Source organism: Patella vulgata, chromosome 6 (genome assembly GCF_932274485.2).
Source record: "Patella vulgata chromosome 6, xgPatVulg1.2, whole genome shotgun sequence".
Classification (NCBI taxonomy): Eukaryota; Metazoa; Mollusca; class Gastropoda; family Patellidae; genus Patella; species Patella vulgata.
Window position 1 is genome coordinate 3,490,325 of NC_065884.2, and position 18,189 is coordinate 3,508,513.

An 18,189-nucleotide genomic window follows, 5' to 3' on the forward strand; every position below is an offset into this window, starting at 1 on the left:
CTGGCCTGATGTCAACTTATCCTAATAGTATTCTAGTCTTATGTCAACATAATCGAATGTTAACCTAGCCTGGTGTCAACCTAGCATTTTGTTATGCCAGAATAATGTCAACCTAATCTCGCGTCAACATAGTGTAATGTCCACCTAGCCTGATGTCAACCTAGCATAATGTTATCCTAACCTAATGTCAACCTAATATGGCGAGTGTATTTTAATCGGAGAGTGGGTCCAGGTACCCTTACTTACAGAAGTGTAGACCAGGATAGATTTCAGTATATACGACTTTATTTTTGTTATCATGTGCCAGTTGAAAGCTGAGATATTTTTAACACCTATGATAGATGTTACAGCCGGGTTAAATGATTCAACACAATAACTAGATTACTTGCACATACACACAGAAATCTGTTGATAGCGTAACCTTTCAATCTTTATCTAGGACAGACAAAATATGTTAGCTAAGAAAACACGCCAAGTTAATTTTATATTTAAAGCAACGAGAAAGATTTTCAGACGTGATACCGCTGATAGACAGGGGGTTATTGTAGAATCTGTCACGATATATGAGAGAGAAAGAGAGAGAGAGAGAGAGAGAGAGAGGGGATAACTCAAATCGACACAACTAGGTCATTTCGGGACTAACATATGGTTCAAATTTTATTTCAATAATTCTTTTGCGCGTAGGCTCTTTAGCAGTGGGAGGAAACCGGAGGACATGGAAGAAAAACCCACGCGGTTGAACAGGAGACCCTACTCCTTGTCACGTACAACCGGGGAATCGAAACCACGCTAGTTGACGCAATGACAGACCCTATGGTGCAGCGCGCACGCGTTATCACCCCCCCCCCCCCACGGTAAGTCAAGTGACATTAATCAACCGTATTTCAGATATCATGATTAATACAAGAAACCAAGTGAAACCTGTCGTTAACCCCCAATAATGAACGAACAGTAAATATGTATATTAATTTACCAATTATAAGAGTTTAAATCCCGATACTTCCAATATTCTTAAATAAGATACAATGAGTGTGTGGATGATGATAATATAGCCTGGTGTTTGTCGATGATGATAATATAGCCTGGTGTTTGTCGATGATGATAATATAGCCTGGTGTTTGTCGATGATGATAATATAGCCTGGTGTTTGTCGATAATGATAATATAGCCTGGTGTAGCTCCATGAAAAGGCTGGAGGTATTAGAGAAATGTGGATATCTGTCGATGATGATAATATAATATGGAATAGGTTTTGTGTTTTAATCGTTCGTTCGTTTGTTTGTTCTTAGAGTTTTACGTCCACTTCGACCAGGGGTGATATCAGATTGATAATCGGAGGATCACGTGACTAGGTGGGTAAGACGCTGGTTCGCTGGCCTGGAGGTCGGGTGTTCGATCCCTGCATTGACCGAGAAAGTTCATCCAGATTTTCCGGCGTGGTTTCCCCTTGTCAGTGATGCAGGACGGAGGTCCTGACAAGGACAGCTGTCTAGTCGTTCGGATGGGACGAAAAACCGAGGTCCAGTGTACATATTGGCGTGCACGTAAAAGATCCCTTGACAGTTGGAATTCGATATAAGAGTAGGCCGTAGCGCCGCTGCCCGGGCAAAATGTCCCTCATAGCACACTGCATGGCGTATGCTCGTCTTCATTAGCCTAGTTTAGGAGCAGAACAGTAGGAAGTTAAACCCCATTTCATTTCATTTCCTTTAATCAGATTGATAATCATAATAATGGAATAGCTTTATGTAATAATGATGATGCTACTTTAAACCGTTCCAACCTCGTGGGTTTTCTCCGGGTCCTCCGGTTTCCTCCCACTGCTAAAGACCCCTACGCGCAAGCGAATTATGTAAATAACATTAAAACATATGGTAGTCCCGAAATGACCTAGTTTGTGTCGAGTGGACGTTAAACCCCATTTCTCTCTCTCTTTCTCTTTAAACCGTTTAAATCGACAGATGGAGAATGTATGGTATTCTAGAAAAACAGGTTAATAAAATAAAAATAAAATGCATTATAATTATAAAGTATAATAAATACATCAGAGAGAATTGTTAAAGGCACGTCAGCGCCACTTTAAAGCGATGACTCATTTGACTGGCTTGATATCTTAAGTTCAGTACATTAAGAACGCCCTCAACGGGTTCTTCAAACACCATGCCAAAGATAGGTCTAGTTTCTTCACAGATAAACAGATATCTTTGATGTTTGAAACTTGTAGAGTAACGTGTTTTATTTGTTTGGCCATCTTTTTTTCTTTGTGTGTTATTTAACCGCTATATCTGTTTGTATACAGGTGAGAGGCAGTCATTAAATAAAAATAATATTTACCTTCAAATTATATTCCTTATCCCGCATGTTTATACGTCATAAATAAAAAAATGTGATGTTTACAGATAAATGTCGCTGTGTTGCAAGTGTTACAAGCTACACATTCATGATACAGGTCGCACTGTTGCAAGCTGCACACGCATACGATGTACATATTGCAAGCTACATACAAAACACGTCCATGTCGCTATGTCACAAAATGTGGATATGCAAGAAAATGTACACCAGAAATAACCTACCCCGTGCACAACACATATCATTAGTTCTAACTAAAAGAATGTACTCCGAAGGAGGCGATAAAGCCATGGGAATAATGGCCAATACTGGTGTCACCAGCCCAGTAGTTTAACCCATGGCCACCACCGGTGTCAACATCCCAGTAGTTTAACCCATGGCCACCACCGGTGTCAACATCCCAGTAGAGTAACCCATGGCCACCACCAGCGTCAACATCCCAGTAGAGTAACCCATGGCCACCACCCAACTAGTTTAAAATAATAAAATTAGCACAATGGTTTATTATCTGACACGATGTATGAAACCATGCAATTTAAACAGCATTTGTTATCAATATTTTAAACCTTTCCTTATTAATAACGAAATTAAAACATGGGGTAGCGATTTTATGATGATTCAGAAGATAATTGAAATAGTCAAATTAAATTCATATCGACAGGTGTGTTAATCACGTTACAACAGGTATGTTACTCAGGTAATCAGGCACCAGGTGAGAGAAGAGGAGTGCTGACATGACATGAATGAAAACTTCTTTTAACGTTAAAAATTTAAATGTATAAGGACTTTAATTACATGACGATGTTAACTTACTGAAAACTATGTTTATCGCCGCAATATTTAACTTAAGTTACACCCTTAATTATGCAACCGTCTCGTTTCAGCTTCACACGAATTGAGTATTTTTTTAAGAAAGTTAATATACATTGGAATATGTAATATGAATCATGATAATGAAAGGTAATCATTCAAGTAGCTCATTTAAATGTTTCACGAATGTGCATTTGATTTTAGAAAGTTAATTTACATTGGAATATACAATATGAAATGTTGTTTAACATGCTCCGAACTGGGCTAATAAAGACGGGCATACGCCATACAGTGTGCTATGAGGGAAATTTCGCCAGGGCAGCGGTACTACGGCCTACTCTTATATCGAATTCCAACTGCCAAGGGATCTTTTACGTGCACGTCAATGAGTACACGGGACCTCGCTTTTTCGTCCCATCCGAAAGACTAGACAGCTGTCCTTGTCAGGCCCCCCACGTCTTGCACCACTGACAAGAGGAAATCACGTCGGAAAATCCCGGTGAACTTTCTCGGCCAATGTAGGGATCGAACAAGCGACCTCCAGGCTAGCGAGCCAGCGTCTTACCCACTTAGCCACCGTGGCTCCAAGACAAAAAAAAAGCTATCACTGGGCCACCGTGGCGCCATATGCAATATCAATCATGATATAAAAAAGTAATCGTTTAAATGTTACCTGAATGTGCATTTTTTATTAGGTTAATTTTACATTGATGAAAGGGTAGTCGTTCAATCAGTTTATTTGATCTGTTTATGAAAGTAGCATGAACACACCCTAGACTTGTGAATGATTTATAAAATGGTTAATATATAAATCTACCATATAATTACATTAACACGCACCTGTAACCTTCACATATATAGATGTACCACCCTAATAACTTGTGACCATGGGTGTATGACGTAATGAAAATGAAGTGAAATGGCTCCAACTGAGATAATGAAGACGGGCATATGCCAAATAGTTTGCTATGAGGACATTTTGCCCGGATAGCGGCACTACAGTCTACTCTTTTTTCGAATTCCAACTGCCAGGGGCTCTTTTATGTGCACGGGACCTCGATTTTTATCTCATCTGAACGACTAGACACTGTTCCTTTCATTACTGACAAGGCGAGACTTTTGCTCTCGGCCAAGACCGGAATCGAACACGGGACTTCCAGGTTATCGAGTCTCGACGTCTTACTCAGTGAGCCACCGTGGCTCCACAATAAGTACGGAATAATCACTAACATACTTATATAATACATCTATCTATTCGTCATCGCTAGAAAACTATGAGTACACAAATGAAACGATTAGTTTTAATAAAACAATAACTCGCGGGTCTTATACAGTTACCAGGTTAATTTAAATGGAGTAAGCTATATACCATGAGTAAGCATGAAAACTTGAGTAATGTCAGTCAATAGGAACACATGAGTCATAATTACCTTTCACCAAGGTAATATAATATAAGAAGTTACAATAAGTCGTATTATGTGCAAGAAGGAAGGATTCTGGTAACATGCACACAACAGGCCCACATCTTCACATTATAAGTCACGAGAGAGAGAGAGAGAGAGAGAGAGAGAGAGAGGGGGGGGGGGATAGTTTAACAGGTCACGTCAATCAATAGCAAAACTGGTTTCATAGTCTTGATAATTCTTTTCGTGTTCTTGTTATTTTTCTTAGCGCCTACGAAAATCCCCGAACTCTGCCAATTACAGTACATACATTAAGAGAGAGTTTAACGTCCACTCGACACAAACCAGGCCATTTCGGGACTAACACACGGTTCAATTTTATTTTAATAATTCGCTTGCGCGTAGGGGCCTTTTAGCATTGGAAGGAACACGGAGGGCCGGGAGAAACCCCACGAGGTTGGACCGGCTTTCCCTACTCCTTGTCACGTACAAGGGAGGAATCGAAACCACACCTCTTGACTCAATGACAGACTCAATGGTTAACAACGAAAACTCCCATAAAACGACGACGAGTTCTGATTACAACGCTCTCAAAGAGACACAGCGCTTTACATACTTGTTAATGTAAGAAATAAGACACGAGAAAGCCGAGAAAGGTTATTTATCAAGTTGACGAATATTTAATTTTAACATGTAAGAATAAACTGTGAGTAATAACCATGAGACAGTCAATGAAATCATTTATTTTCTTCTGTATTCAACACCTGTCCATAGTACATATTATTGGTTATAGAATATTAAAACAAGTTATTATAACATCTGTTCTGATTCATGCACCGACGAACGTATATGATTCCATACTGCAGGAATGTCAAGGTCATTGAAGGCATGATTTTAATTATATCCATGGCAACGTAGGTTAATTGTTGGCACGTTAATCCACAATTAACTAGCATGTAAAAAATACAAGTGCGATGAGATAATTGATTTAGTTGTGAAATTGCACAACATTCCAGCCAGCAGCGTGCAGAGGCTAGGCGATACTCGGGGCAAAGGCCTTCATTGTATGATCCACAAGTATACTCAGAAATGATTGTATGTACCCAAGACTTTAGTTTAGGGGTCTAGTACTCAGACCTGATTCTATGTACCAAAGACTTTAGTTAAGGGGCCTAGTACTCAGACATAATTTTATGGACCAAAGATTTCAGTTTAGGGGTCTAGACATGTGAGAAACGAAGACATTTTAAATATGGAAAAACAGATAATATAAATTTGTTATTCAAGGGAAATAGCTGACAACTGGTACAACAAAGGTAACAATGTGAATATATTCTATGTTATTGATTAAAACCTATCAACTACCTGTCAACTACCTGTCAATTACCTGTCATTACAGGTGGTAATAAACCAGGTGATGATAGACCAGGACGACAGGATATAAAATAAAAAAAAACATGTTATAATATAACCTACATGTGTTGATAAACAGGATGTTATAAACTGTATTACCCGACAGTTACCAGAAGGATAGATTCTATTTTAGGGCCGTTTGGGGAAGACAGAAATTCCCATAAGCCTAGTTAGACACCACGTGGGGGGGGGGGGGTACTCGATTAAACGTTCTAGAATTGAATTCTCTCAATACCCAAACATATTGATAATCGAGTGAAAAGGGTGATTTGGGATACAACGCATGCGTCGACTGAATAAGAAACTATCTCAACCAACAATGACAGCCGAAACATATTCGATGTGTTTAATAACGTCACGATTCTACTCACAACACCTCCGTTGTGGGGACTGGCAGAACTGTGACAGGACTCGATTTCAATTCCGTCAATTCGGGACGTTCCGGCCTGACAATCGAGAATCGCCAGGTTATAGTAAAGGCCAGGTAACCCTAATGCTAATCCTAACCTAGAATTATTCCCGGTAGAGGAGATTTCTGTGTAGATAACACAGGAGAACTGTAGACTTATATACAGACAGAACAAACAAACAATATAAATGCAGCAAGACACTATGTTCTTATGCCGACCAGATCAACCCAACCGTCCTGAAAACAGATTTTGTTTTTCCAAAGAGGTAATCACACTCTGCCTTCTGTCACAACTATTGGGGCAGAATACGGAAAACACGGTTATGTCTATTTCATAAGGCCAACTTCAAGTTTGGTCAAAGGGCACGAGATATAAAGGGCTAGCACCAATCCCAACACTAGCCCTGGACCATCAGCGCCACTAACACCAAAAAACAGTGAAATCGTCTTTGTATATAAATGTTATGTATTGTATGTGATTTTAATATAACTAGGAAATATCACGAACTAATTTTTCATCATCCTAGGTCAGTGCTTATTTGGAGACTTAACCTCTCCCCAAATTCTTAAACCAAACCTACAATCTCGCCGACAATCACGTGCCCTAACCTTTTTTACATCTCAGCCACCTTGGCGAAATCTTGATTTGGGCTTAAGAAATAAATCTAGCCCGGAAAACACATACTCTGTATAGGGTCACAACTATTGGGACTGAAGACGGAAAGCACATACTCTGAAACACTAACTATTGGGGCCGAAGCATTAGGGGGGAACTAAAGGAATCTGTAATGATATCAAATCAAACATACCTTTTCTTAGCCTCATAGCGATCAACTGCTCGCTCAAACTGGATCCAGTTACAATGAAATACTACAATGACAGGTAGATTAAGTTTGACTCAGTCGATATTAATGGACTTATAGTCATTGAATGATGATGTCCGATTGCCACATACTATACAAATAACGACAAGCCGTCGAATCATTACACTTGTATTATGACGTCATATCGGTGTTAGCCTGTCAATCGTCAATACCGAGGTTATTTAACCATATGTTCATTCATGTGTCGGGAGAATAATAATACTCATGATGACAATCCATCATGTGAACATATGACTCCACCTATTGTATAGACATTCCTCTCATATTTCAACATTAAAACAACATGTTCTGACAATATAAATTATTGAATACATGAGTACTAATATCAAAGTACATGATCCAGTCAATATAAAGAAAGAGAGAGAGAGAAATGGGGTTTAACGTCCACTCGACACAAACTAGGTCATTTCGAGACTAACATATGGTTTAATTTAATTTCACCAATTCGCTTGCGCGCAGGGGTCTTTAGCAGTGGGAGGAAACCGGAGGACCCGGAGAAAACCTACGAGGTTGGACATGCGACCCTACTCCTTGTCACGTACAACCGGGGATTCGAAACCACGCCAGTTGACTCAATGACAGGCTTTATGTCTAGATTAATGAAGACGGAACATGAATTGTAGATACGTGTCTAATTTATGTAGATATATGTATACAATTCAAATAACAACAGATGACAATAAGAGCAGATGTTGTATAATTACGTGTAGTTGTTATCAATTGGCTGTGTTGACTTTTGACTTTATTAGCCTTCTGTGTAAACAGTACACATGTCGTTCGATTACCGTCGTATTTCTTCGTCATTAATTCTATGAAATGAAATAGGAATTATAACGTCCCACTTTTCTGCATCAACCGGGCGACACCATGCTTTGTGTTATGAGGCGCTCCGACCTTCTCTTATTAACAAAGAAAACACACTGGAAATTTCCGCGAAACTGTCTCGGCCAATACGGGGATTGAACCCTGGATCTATACGTCATAATCTGATGTCACTATACTATACGTCAGTGGTCGCTTAGTTATCACAATCTGACGTCACATTACTATACCTTAAATAGAATTTCCTCGTTCACATTACACAAATCGTTGGTTATGACGAATAGTGTGTTACAGATGATGTAAGGGCATACCCAACCTCGTGCACGATAACCACATACATCTCAACATGGCTGCAATGTTTGTTTAACAGAAAAGCAATTCGTTTTATACTTAATATAAAAGTAAAGTTGAAATTATATAATATAATATAATGATAATTATTGAAAGCACGTGTGTTAGTTATAGAATGGTTATACCATAAATCATGAGTAATATCGATGATAAATATAGGAATGTTTCATAAAACACTGAAATCAGATGTTAAATTACTCGTTTCATGATTTGTGATCTTTCTGGTTCAAAAGTTCATATATAATTGGAGAGCTAACTATTGGTTGTAATATTAAATCAAGTTGGGCCAATCAAAATAGGCTACATAAATACCAGTGCCAGGGTCAATCAAAATACACAAATATCAGGGCCAATAAAAACACCTAGATGCCAGGACAGGGCCAATGGAAATACACAAGCCACATACACCAGGGATCGAAAACACAACCGCAAGTCAGAGGTAACCAGCCAGCTAGAGGTATACGGCCAGCTGGAGGTCAAAACACAACACTCTAGGCCACTAGGCCCCCCCCCCCCAAATAAGACACTACTACTACCTAGTGCTTTAACGTCTGCTTCCACAGAAATGATATCGCCGACAGTTGTTGTTATTTGTTAGTTGTATTTTACGTCCGCTTCCATCAAGGTGATATCGCAGACAATATCGCAGACAGAGAAATAAGACAAATATATATAGACAAATTATAAGAACATAACGGAATCCATATAAAGATTGACATAGATATCTACAAGACGTGTGGTATCGATGGATATTGACATGACTTTATAAATTACTCGATACACCTTGATACTATAACAACTGAGTATTAATCATATCATACAATATTGATTTCAATATCGTATTTCATTATTTAATTAATCAATCAGTCTATTAACCTTCACCTAAATCACAAATTGTCTATTTTATACATCAAAATTTATTCATGTCTAACCTATTGATTTTCTTCAGCAAGCAGATTATTGAACTCAAATTATACCTAATGTACATCCCGAAATAGCCTAGTTTGTGTTGATGGACCCCATCTATCTCTCATTCGGCGGTTGGAATTATTTCCTTTCATCGAATGATATATTCATTTATTCCAGGACAAGAAGGAGCTATTACTGTCATTGACAAATGAAGAGACAGATGTTCGTCCAATATTAACAGTTCAGAAAAGGCTTGATTAGCTATGTGCTTTCCAATAACATCTAGTTTCAGAGAGAGAGAGAGAGAGAGAGAGAGAGAGAGAGAAATGGAGTTTAACGTCCACTCGACACATACTAGATCATTTCGGGACTAACATATGATTAAATTTTATTTCAATAATTCGCTTGCGCGTAGGGGTCTTTAGCAGTGGGGGAAACCGGAGGACCCGGAGAAAACCCACGAGGTTGGACAGGCGATCCTACTCCTTGTCACGTACAACCGGGGATTCGAAACCACGCCTATGGACTCAATGACAGACCTTATAATACAGCCATCGGCCATCACCCCCCCCCACCATCTAGTTTCAGACGTGTGTATGAGGGGCGGGGGGGTCTGACATTGAGTCACGTGGCGTGGTTTCGATCCCACACGTGCACGTGACAAGATTAGGTCGCCTGACCCTGACTAACGCCGTGAGTTTTCAGTGGGTCCTCCGGATTCCTAACACTGCTACAAACCCCAGCGCACAGGAAGGGAATTATTGAAAAAAAAATTGTACCATATGTTAGTCTTGAAATCTTTCTCTCTCTCTCTCTCTCTCTCTCTCTCTCTCTCTCTCTCTCTCTCTCTCTCTCTCTCGTATTTGTTTATCAACATTAACAATACCTCTGCATTGTGATCCACCTAAAAGTAGATTGTGGACTTAATACACGCGTGCTGTCGTCCAGATCTTGTCATGGGGTTTGTTTTTTGTTTGAAATGGTGCCAAAAACTCATCATTCAAATGACTGTCGGCTATCAAACTAAATCAAATACACCAACGTGCACACAAAACAATGTTGATTTGGGAGACGAGGTGGTCGTTATAAAACCTAAGTTTAATGTTGGTTTGAGAGAAAAAGAGATGTTATAAAAACTAAGTTTAATTTTGGATTGAGAGAAGACGAGATCGTTATAAAACCGTTAGTTTGCTAAATTACAGGTAAATCCAGGTAAAAGAAAATACACAGTACAGGTAAATTGAATTTTAAAATCACATTCTCAATTTACTGAGAATAGATTTTACCTGTAAACCAAGTATCCGTGTTACCGATTAACACTTAAACATGTCGTATGTCACATAACACCCTATGTACACTACTCACGTCCTTACTAAATGCATTATCGACAATTTTAATGATTTGGGGATATGAATAGCCATTACTAACTCCTTTATTCACACGCGGTGTCAACCACACCCTTCCTCGTGTACGACATCCGTGAACTGTCACTACGTATACCACAATGGATCAATAGACGAGATTGTAAAAGGACGGCGTATTGGTGGCCAACTGGAAAAATGATATCAGCGTTCCGCGGCCTGTCCATCTGGAGTGACACCCTCTTCCCACTTTGCCAAAACTTGTGATCGCGTTAAAGGCTACAGTCTTAAGCGAATTATTTTCAAGGTGATTCTCTCTCTCTCTCTCTCTCTCTCTCTCTCTCCTCGTTTTAAACGGTACCACGCCCCCCCCCCTCTCTCTCTCTCCCATCACTAAATGCACGATCACAAAATGTGCATAGAATATTAACAACACCATAACTACATGCACACCCAACTAATGTGCACGGAATATTAACAACTATTAAATACACACTCATCCATTAGTGAAAATTACTTTCTATCCACTTAAAGCCAAGGGTTGGGTCTATAACATGACTAGTCAGATTTTAAAGTCAAAGTTAGATATTAACACTGCAGATAAACAGCTTTACAGGGTTGTAATGTTTAAGTCAATAAAATTGCAGGTAAAGAGCTTTACGGTGTTTACGGTGTTATTTTTACTAGCAGTAGGATTAATATACAGGAGCTATTTTTAAACTGTTATAAGAATGTATATTAGATAACAAATGGTCTATTTTAAACTGAAAGTTGTCTCTACTTGAAGCCACTTCTTGTGTCTTATAATATCCAGATTGAATGAGATAGAGAAGAAACTTTGATTCAATGACCGACCTTATGGTTAGGGTGTGGGGTGGCTGCATCGGTTAACATGTGAGCTTTGCCATTAGGACTGTCTAATGCCCCATCCTTCTTCTAACCTCCTGAATGTTTACTCTTCCCAACCACCACCACACCTCAACTAAAGATTCCTGAGACAAAGCGAATTATTGAAACAAAGATATACTATACTAGTCCCGAATGATCTGAATAATTGCACGTGGACATACCCCCATCCCCCCGCCCCTCACCCACCCACCCAACGTGCCTCTGGATTTTCGGCCGCAGTTCTCCCCTTGTCAGTGATGCAGCGTCTGGCAAGGATGGGGCGGAAAACCGGGGTCCCGTGTATACATTGGCGTACGTGTGAAATAACACACGACAGTTGATATTTCCCCCACAGTACACTACATAGCTTATGTCCGTCTTTATCGGGTAGAAATGTAGGACGTTAAACCCCATTTCATTTACATTTCCATTACACCCCACCTTAGCCAACTCCACCCCTCCCCACCCCAATATAATTATGATCACAGAGAGAGAGAGAGAGAAATGGGGTTTAACGTCCACTCGACACAACTAGGTCATTTCGGGACTAACATATGGTTTAATTTTATTTCAATAATTCGCTTGCGCATAGGGGTCTTTAGCAGTGGGAGGAAACCGGAGGACCCGGAGAAAACCCACGAGGTTGGACAGGCGACCCTACTCCTTGTCACGTACAACCGGGGATTCGAAACCACGCCAGTCGACTCAATGACAGACTTTATGATACAGCGCGCGCACGCTAACCATTCAGCCATCCAACCTCCCATGATCACAGCGTATACGTATTCGAGTCTCTCAACAGTTACAAACGTAACAAATTCTTATGTAAATTTCACAACATTCGCGTGTTAATTCATCAAGAAATCGTCCAACAATAAATAGACATTGAGAGTGAGAGAAAGATCATTGACTATATTTATTCGCCTTACCTAGATGACGCAACACAATACGAGGAAGTTTAAACTCTCCAGTATCAACTGTGTCAATTAGCTTCATTTGTAGGTCTTTCAAATACCACTTGATATAACTCAAGATTTCTTTAATTGTCAGCTGAATCTTAGATTAATCATGAATCCCACATATATCCCTTCCAACAAGTCCGAATAACTCTCCTAGTGGCCTCTGTGTACCAAGAACTCCAAGTATTAGGTGTGTCGAACAGGAAGTCCAAATATATTTAGTCCATGTCCGTGTAAATGAGTATAACCCTCGTAGTCCACCAAGTACCTCTTACTCCAAGTACCTCCTACTCCGGGTTGTACAGCGAGCAGTCTGTATCCGAACAAAAAATCCTTCAATCTCTATAAGCCCTACTGTCGTTCAGATTGTCTGTGCTCCAAAAGTAAGTGTACCTCGAAAACAAAATGATAGATTATCTGTTTTCTTTGCAGCTCATTCCATCCTATCGCAATATGAAATATGATTAAAATTAAAACTTTATGACGTTCAACTTGTATTTATACTTCGTCTATAAATAAAGATCTATCTACTCCCCAACCACTTTGTTCTTTTTATATTTGAAGTCACTGGTCCAGCTAGAATTTCAAGAAAACTAGTTGAGATGTGAACTAGTCTGAATCCAGCACCACTCCCACCGTCATCATGATGTTGACTGTTTATTTATGAATGGGGGGCGTGAATGAAATATAATTAATAATAGCCAACGATCCTTTAAAATACATCATGCGCATTCATAAAGACAAAAAAAAAACATATCTTTATCTTTATCACTATTGTTTGTATTAAAACACCGTTAATACTACTTATAAAACCTCAATGACGTCATCAAATGTTTTATAACTAAAACGTAAATTTTTAACATTTTCCTTTCAAATCAACTGACATGAAACGTCTACATTTTTGCACTAACCGTGTTAAAGAAGATGGGCAGACGCCATAAAATGAAATAAAATGAAATGGGGTTTAACGTCCTACTATTCTGCTTCTACTGGGCTTAATGAAGACGGGCATACACCACACAGTGTGCTATGAGGGACCTACGCCATGAAATGGGATTTAACGTCCTTCTGTTCGGCTCCTACTAGGCTAATGAAGACGGACATACACCACACAGTGTGCTGTGAGGAACCTACGCCATGAAATGTGCATACTTAACGTACGCTGTCTGTAGAGCAGATAGTTGTTTTGTTGTTTTTTTGTACAGAATGCGCAGTGTGTTATGAGGTAACTTTTGCCTACTCCTATATCAGTTTACAACAATCTGATCTGTAATCTACTATCAATACACTAGAACTCGATTTGTCGTCTCATCCGAACAACAAGACACTTTTCCTTGCCCAAGGATCTTTTTCACCACTGACATGCGGGAACCAATCAAGCAAATCCGAGGACTTTCTGGTTTGTAAGCAAGCGTCATACATGTAATTATAAATGTCTAATTCAATTAAATCCTTATAAGGCATTTAGTAATTGAATAATATAATATAAAAACACAAATTTATATGGAAAAGAATCACTGATTTTATTTCACACTGCGTTTCAACAAGTTCCTCTTGTCGTTTTCTTAGGGTTGCCTGTCCAACCTCGTGGGTTTTTTCCGGGTCCTCCGGTTTCCTCCCACTGTTAAAGACCCCTACGCACATGCGAATTATTGAAATAAAATTGAACCATATGTTAGTCCCGAAATGACCTAGTTTGTGTCGAGTGGACGTTAAACACCATTTCTCTCTCTATCTTTTTGTCGTTTTCTTGCTATTATACCGTCATTACTTACTTGAAAACGACAAGTGGAACTTGTTGAAACGTAGTGTGAAATAAACCCAGTGATTGTTTTCCATATAAATTTGTGTTTTTATATAATTCAATTACAATTTGTCTTTCACAATAGCTCATAGAAATATCTCCATACAATCCGACAAAAGGTTTTCTTATATTTTTTAAAGAGTTATACGCCCTATTATAAAAGAAAATGAAAATGACACGAACGAGTACAATATAAAAATCATATTCGTTTATATTTTAGAATTCATCTGATATATACATCTTCAATATGAACAGAAATAGTTTTTATGTCGGACGTTTCTTAAAAAAATAAAAAATAAATCTCTTTTTTGCAATTCCAAGATATACACACCCAATTAAAACTGACACGAATTAGGGCGTTATAAATCAACTTAATTGATTCCTAAAATATAAACCGTGACAATAACAATTTGTAATATGAACTGAAAATCGGTTTCAGGTACATCAATGTTCTATTTTTAGGAAATCGTGATATTACAATAAAGGTGTATATACCTGTATACCTTTGTTAATACCCGTCATTCATCAAAACATGGAATTTAATAAGTTATTCAAAACTTTAAACATCCTGGTTTGTTATAGAAATGGAAATAAAACGTTTTTGTCCTACTTTTCTGCATCAACCGGGATAATTCAAACGAATTTCAACTGTCAGAGGTTCTTGAAATAGTCCTTCATACTCTAGGCAGCTATCTCTTATGTTGAATTTTGAATCTATATACGATTCTGGCATGGGAGAATATTGTACTAATATGGTAGAATATTGTACTAATATGGTAGAATATTGTACTAATATGGTAGAATATTGTACTAATATGGTAGAATATTTTACTAATATGGTAGAATATTGTACTAATATGGTAGAATATTGTACTAATATGGTAGAATATTTTACTAATATGGTCGAATAATGTACTAATATAGAGTAGAATATTGTACTACTAACCAAACCAATGATTATATAAGTTTATATATGGAGAAATATTATCTTTATAAGATAATGTAGTCCATTATCATTTCTATTGTCGTTACCATGTATTATTACATGTTAATGGCCTATCAAACTCACCTGATGACGTATTAGTAGATGACGTAATAAACGTGAAGTATTAATATATGACGTAATAAACGTGAAATATAAAGTAGTAGATAATAATTCTGTTGGTAATATTACATAGTGAACATCAACTGGTTATCTGGGAGGATCAAATAAAAGTATTTTTTGTACTTTTCAGTTCAAACAAAACACTGCTTTTAACTAATAATCCATGAACATTTATTTGGTATTTCCAAACCAAGTCTATTGACGACTGACAAGTGGTACAATTTTATTTTAGGTCTCTTGAGCAAATTTTATTTTAGGTCTCTTTAGCGTATTGTAATTTTATTTCTATGAAAGGGTTTGGTTTATGCTTACTCCCTTATATATAATTAACTAGGAGCTTTCTTTGACTATTTTATATTTACTTTATAAATGGATAGTGAAAAAAAAACACCCTCAAATCACGGTGTTATTCATGGGTGAATCTTGCCTCGATTCGTTTTATACAATCATCTAAATATACCAGTAAAAAATATTAATATTATTATCCCTATTCAATGTTTGTTTAACCGTGAACTTTTCATCAACCGACAATAAGTCATTCTATATGACTATAACCTTGCGTATCCTAAATGGCACAGACAAGATTTATTTGTCTTTTCCATCAACTTCAAAACAACATGTTTTTCATTCTGATCGTATCGGAAGTTTTCAAATTAAAATATATTAAATATTATAAAAGTAGCAGTCCCGTGAATTGACACAGGTATCCATGTTTTCTTTTGATACAGGGGGGGTTGGATGGTTGAATGGTTAGCGTGCGCGCGCTGTATCATAAAGTCTGTCATTGAGTCGACTGGCGTGGTTTCGAATCCCCGGTTCTACGTGACAAGGAGTAGGGTCGCCTGTCCAACCTCGTGGGTTTTCTCCGGGTCCTCCGGTTTCCTCCCACTGCTAAAGACCCCTACGCGCAAGCGAATTATTGAAATAAAATTAAACCATATGTTAGTCCCGAAATGACCTAGTTTGTGTCGAGTGGACGTTAAACCCCATTTCTCTCTCTCTCTCTCTTTTGATACAGGTCCGGACAGTGCAGCATAAAATACAAAATGTCGAGAAGCCCGGAAAGATCGCTTGTTTTGCTTGGGCTATATCGCAGTTATAGGAGAGAGAGAGAGAGAGAGAGAGAGAGACAGGGAGAAGAGAGAGAGAGAGTATGGATGAAGTAATACTAGCTAAAGTCTAACATACCTTTTGTATAAATTTGTGACCCAAATCAAAACCATTCATGTATTATAGAAATGTTATAACCACAAAAATAAGACAATATCATAGAACATCTCCTCGATCCGGATTATCATTTTAAAACTTTAAAATAAACCTCTGTAACATGATCGGGGAAACAGAATCCCTACAATGTTTAAATACAGGGTGTGGGCACTGTACATTTTATTGACAAAAATATCATTTTATGCCTATAGAAAATAAACAGATATTTAATACGCACATTGAATAAATTAAAAATAATGTCACAAGGGAGAGGACAGGGTCATTTTACTGATATAACTGAAATTATTTTCAAATGTTTACACTTAAAGCATTTACATCACAATTGTCAGAGGTGACACGTGTATAAAAAAACAAAGGTTTAAAAATTAAATGGGGTTTAACGTCCTACTGTTCTGCACCGATCGGGCAAAGAAAACGGGCATGCGCCAAATAGTGTGCTATGAGGGTCTCTTATCGAATTCCAACTGATAAGGGTTCTTTTACGTGCACTCCAACGTGTATACAGAAGCGTGACTTTTTGTACACTTCGAACAAATAGACACTTTTCCTGGTCAGGCTCTCTGCCCTGCTTTTCTCTTCTAAATACGATTTAAAAAAATAATAAAAAATAAGAATAGGAGAAACTAAAAAGGTGTGGATATTTGTGACAAACATAAGTTAATCTAAAAATAAAACAGTGGCGCCTGAACGAGGAAGCTTTCATATATAACATTATTGTCAATCCCGTCTTCATTATAGCCCAGTCGGTGCAGAAAACCGAGACGTTAAACCCCATTTCATTTTATACTTTATATACATGTATAGGGAGAGAGAGAGAGAGAGAGAGAGAGAGAGAGAGAGAGAGAGAGAGAGAGAGAGAGAGAGAGAGAGAGAGAGAAAAATGGGGTTTAACGTCCACTCGACACAAACTAGGTCATTTCGGGACTAACATATGGTTTAATTTTATTTCAATAATTCGCTTGCGCGTAGGGGTCTTTAGCAGTGGAAGGCAACCGGAGAACCCGGAGAAAACCCACAAGGTTGGACAGGCGACCCTACTCTACATGTATAGGAAGCGTTCATATATTTGTTATAGTCCCGAAATGACCTAGTTTGTGTCGATTGGACGTTAACACACACCCCTCTCTCTCTCTCTCTCTCTCTCTCTCTCTCTGTTAATAATTATTGTCAACCATGAAATGTACATAATAGATTAGTATTGTATTACTTCAAGTACGTACCCATATTGACGTAAAAATCTTCACACACACAGAATATACCACTGGTAGGTAATTTGAGTTCTTAATACTTATCACTGTAAATTATTCACGGAATTCATGCGCCGTTTATATTAAAATATGTCCTGTATTCACCGTTTATATTAAAATAAGCCCTGTATATACCGTTTATATTAAAATAGGTCCTGTATTCACCCTTTATATTAAAATAAGCCCTGTATATTAAAATAGGCCCTGTATGCATCAAGAATAAAAGTCTTGTAGATGTTTTGGTATAA

The 18,189-nt window shown here is 38.1% G+C and overlaps 1 protein-coding gene across 5 annotated transcripts in view; it reads right to left on the bottom strand.

Moving 5' to 3' along the window:
* The window catches only part of LOC126823232 (uncharacterized), an 85,629-nt gene that overhangs the window by 18,383 nt on the left and 49,057 nt on the right, over positions 1–18,189 (bottom strand). Inside the window, exon 1 of one of the 5 annotated variants that reach the window (XM_050551919.1) lies at positions 12,529–13,267. The exons of the other annotated variants lie outside the window; for them this stretch is intronic. Coding sequence (XP_050407876.1) covers positions 12,529–12,595 — 67 coding nt within the window. The 5' untranslated portion in view covers positions 12,596–13,267. Of the gene's footprint in view, positions 1–12,528; positions 13,268–18,189 lie in introns of those variants that run through there. 5 annotated transcript variants of the gene reach the window in all.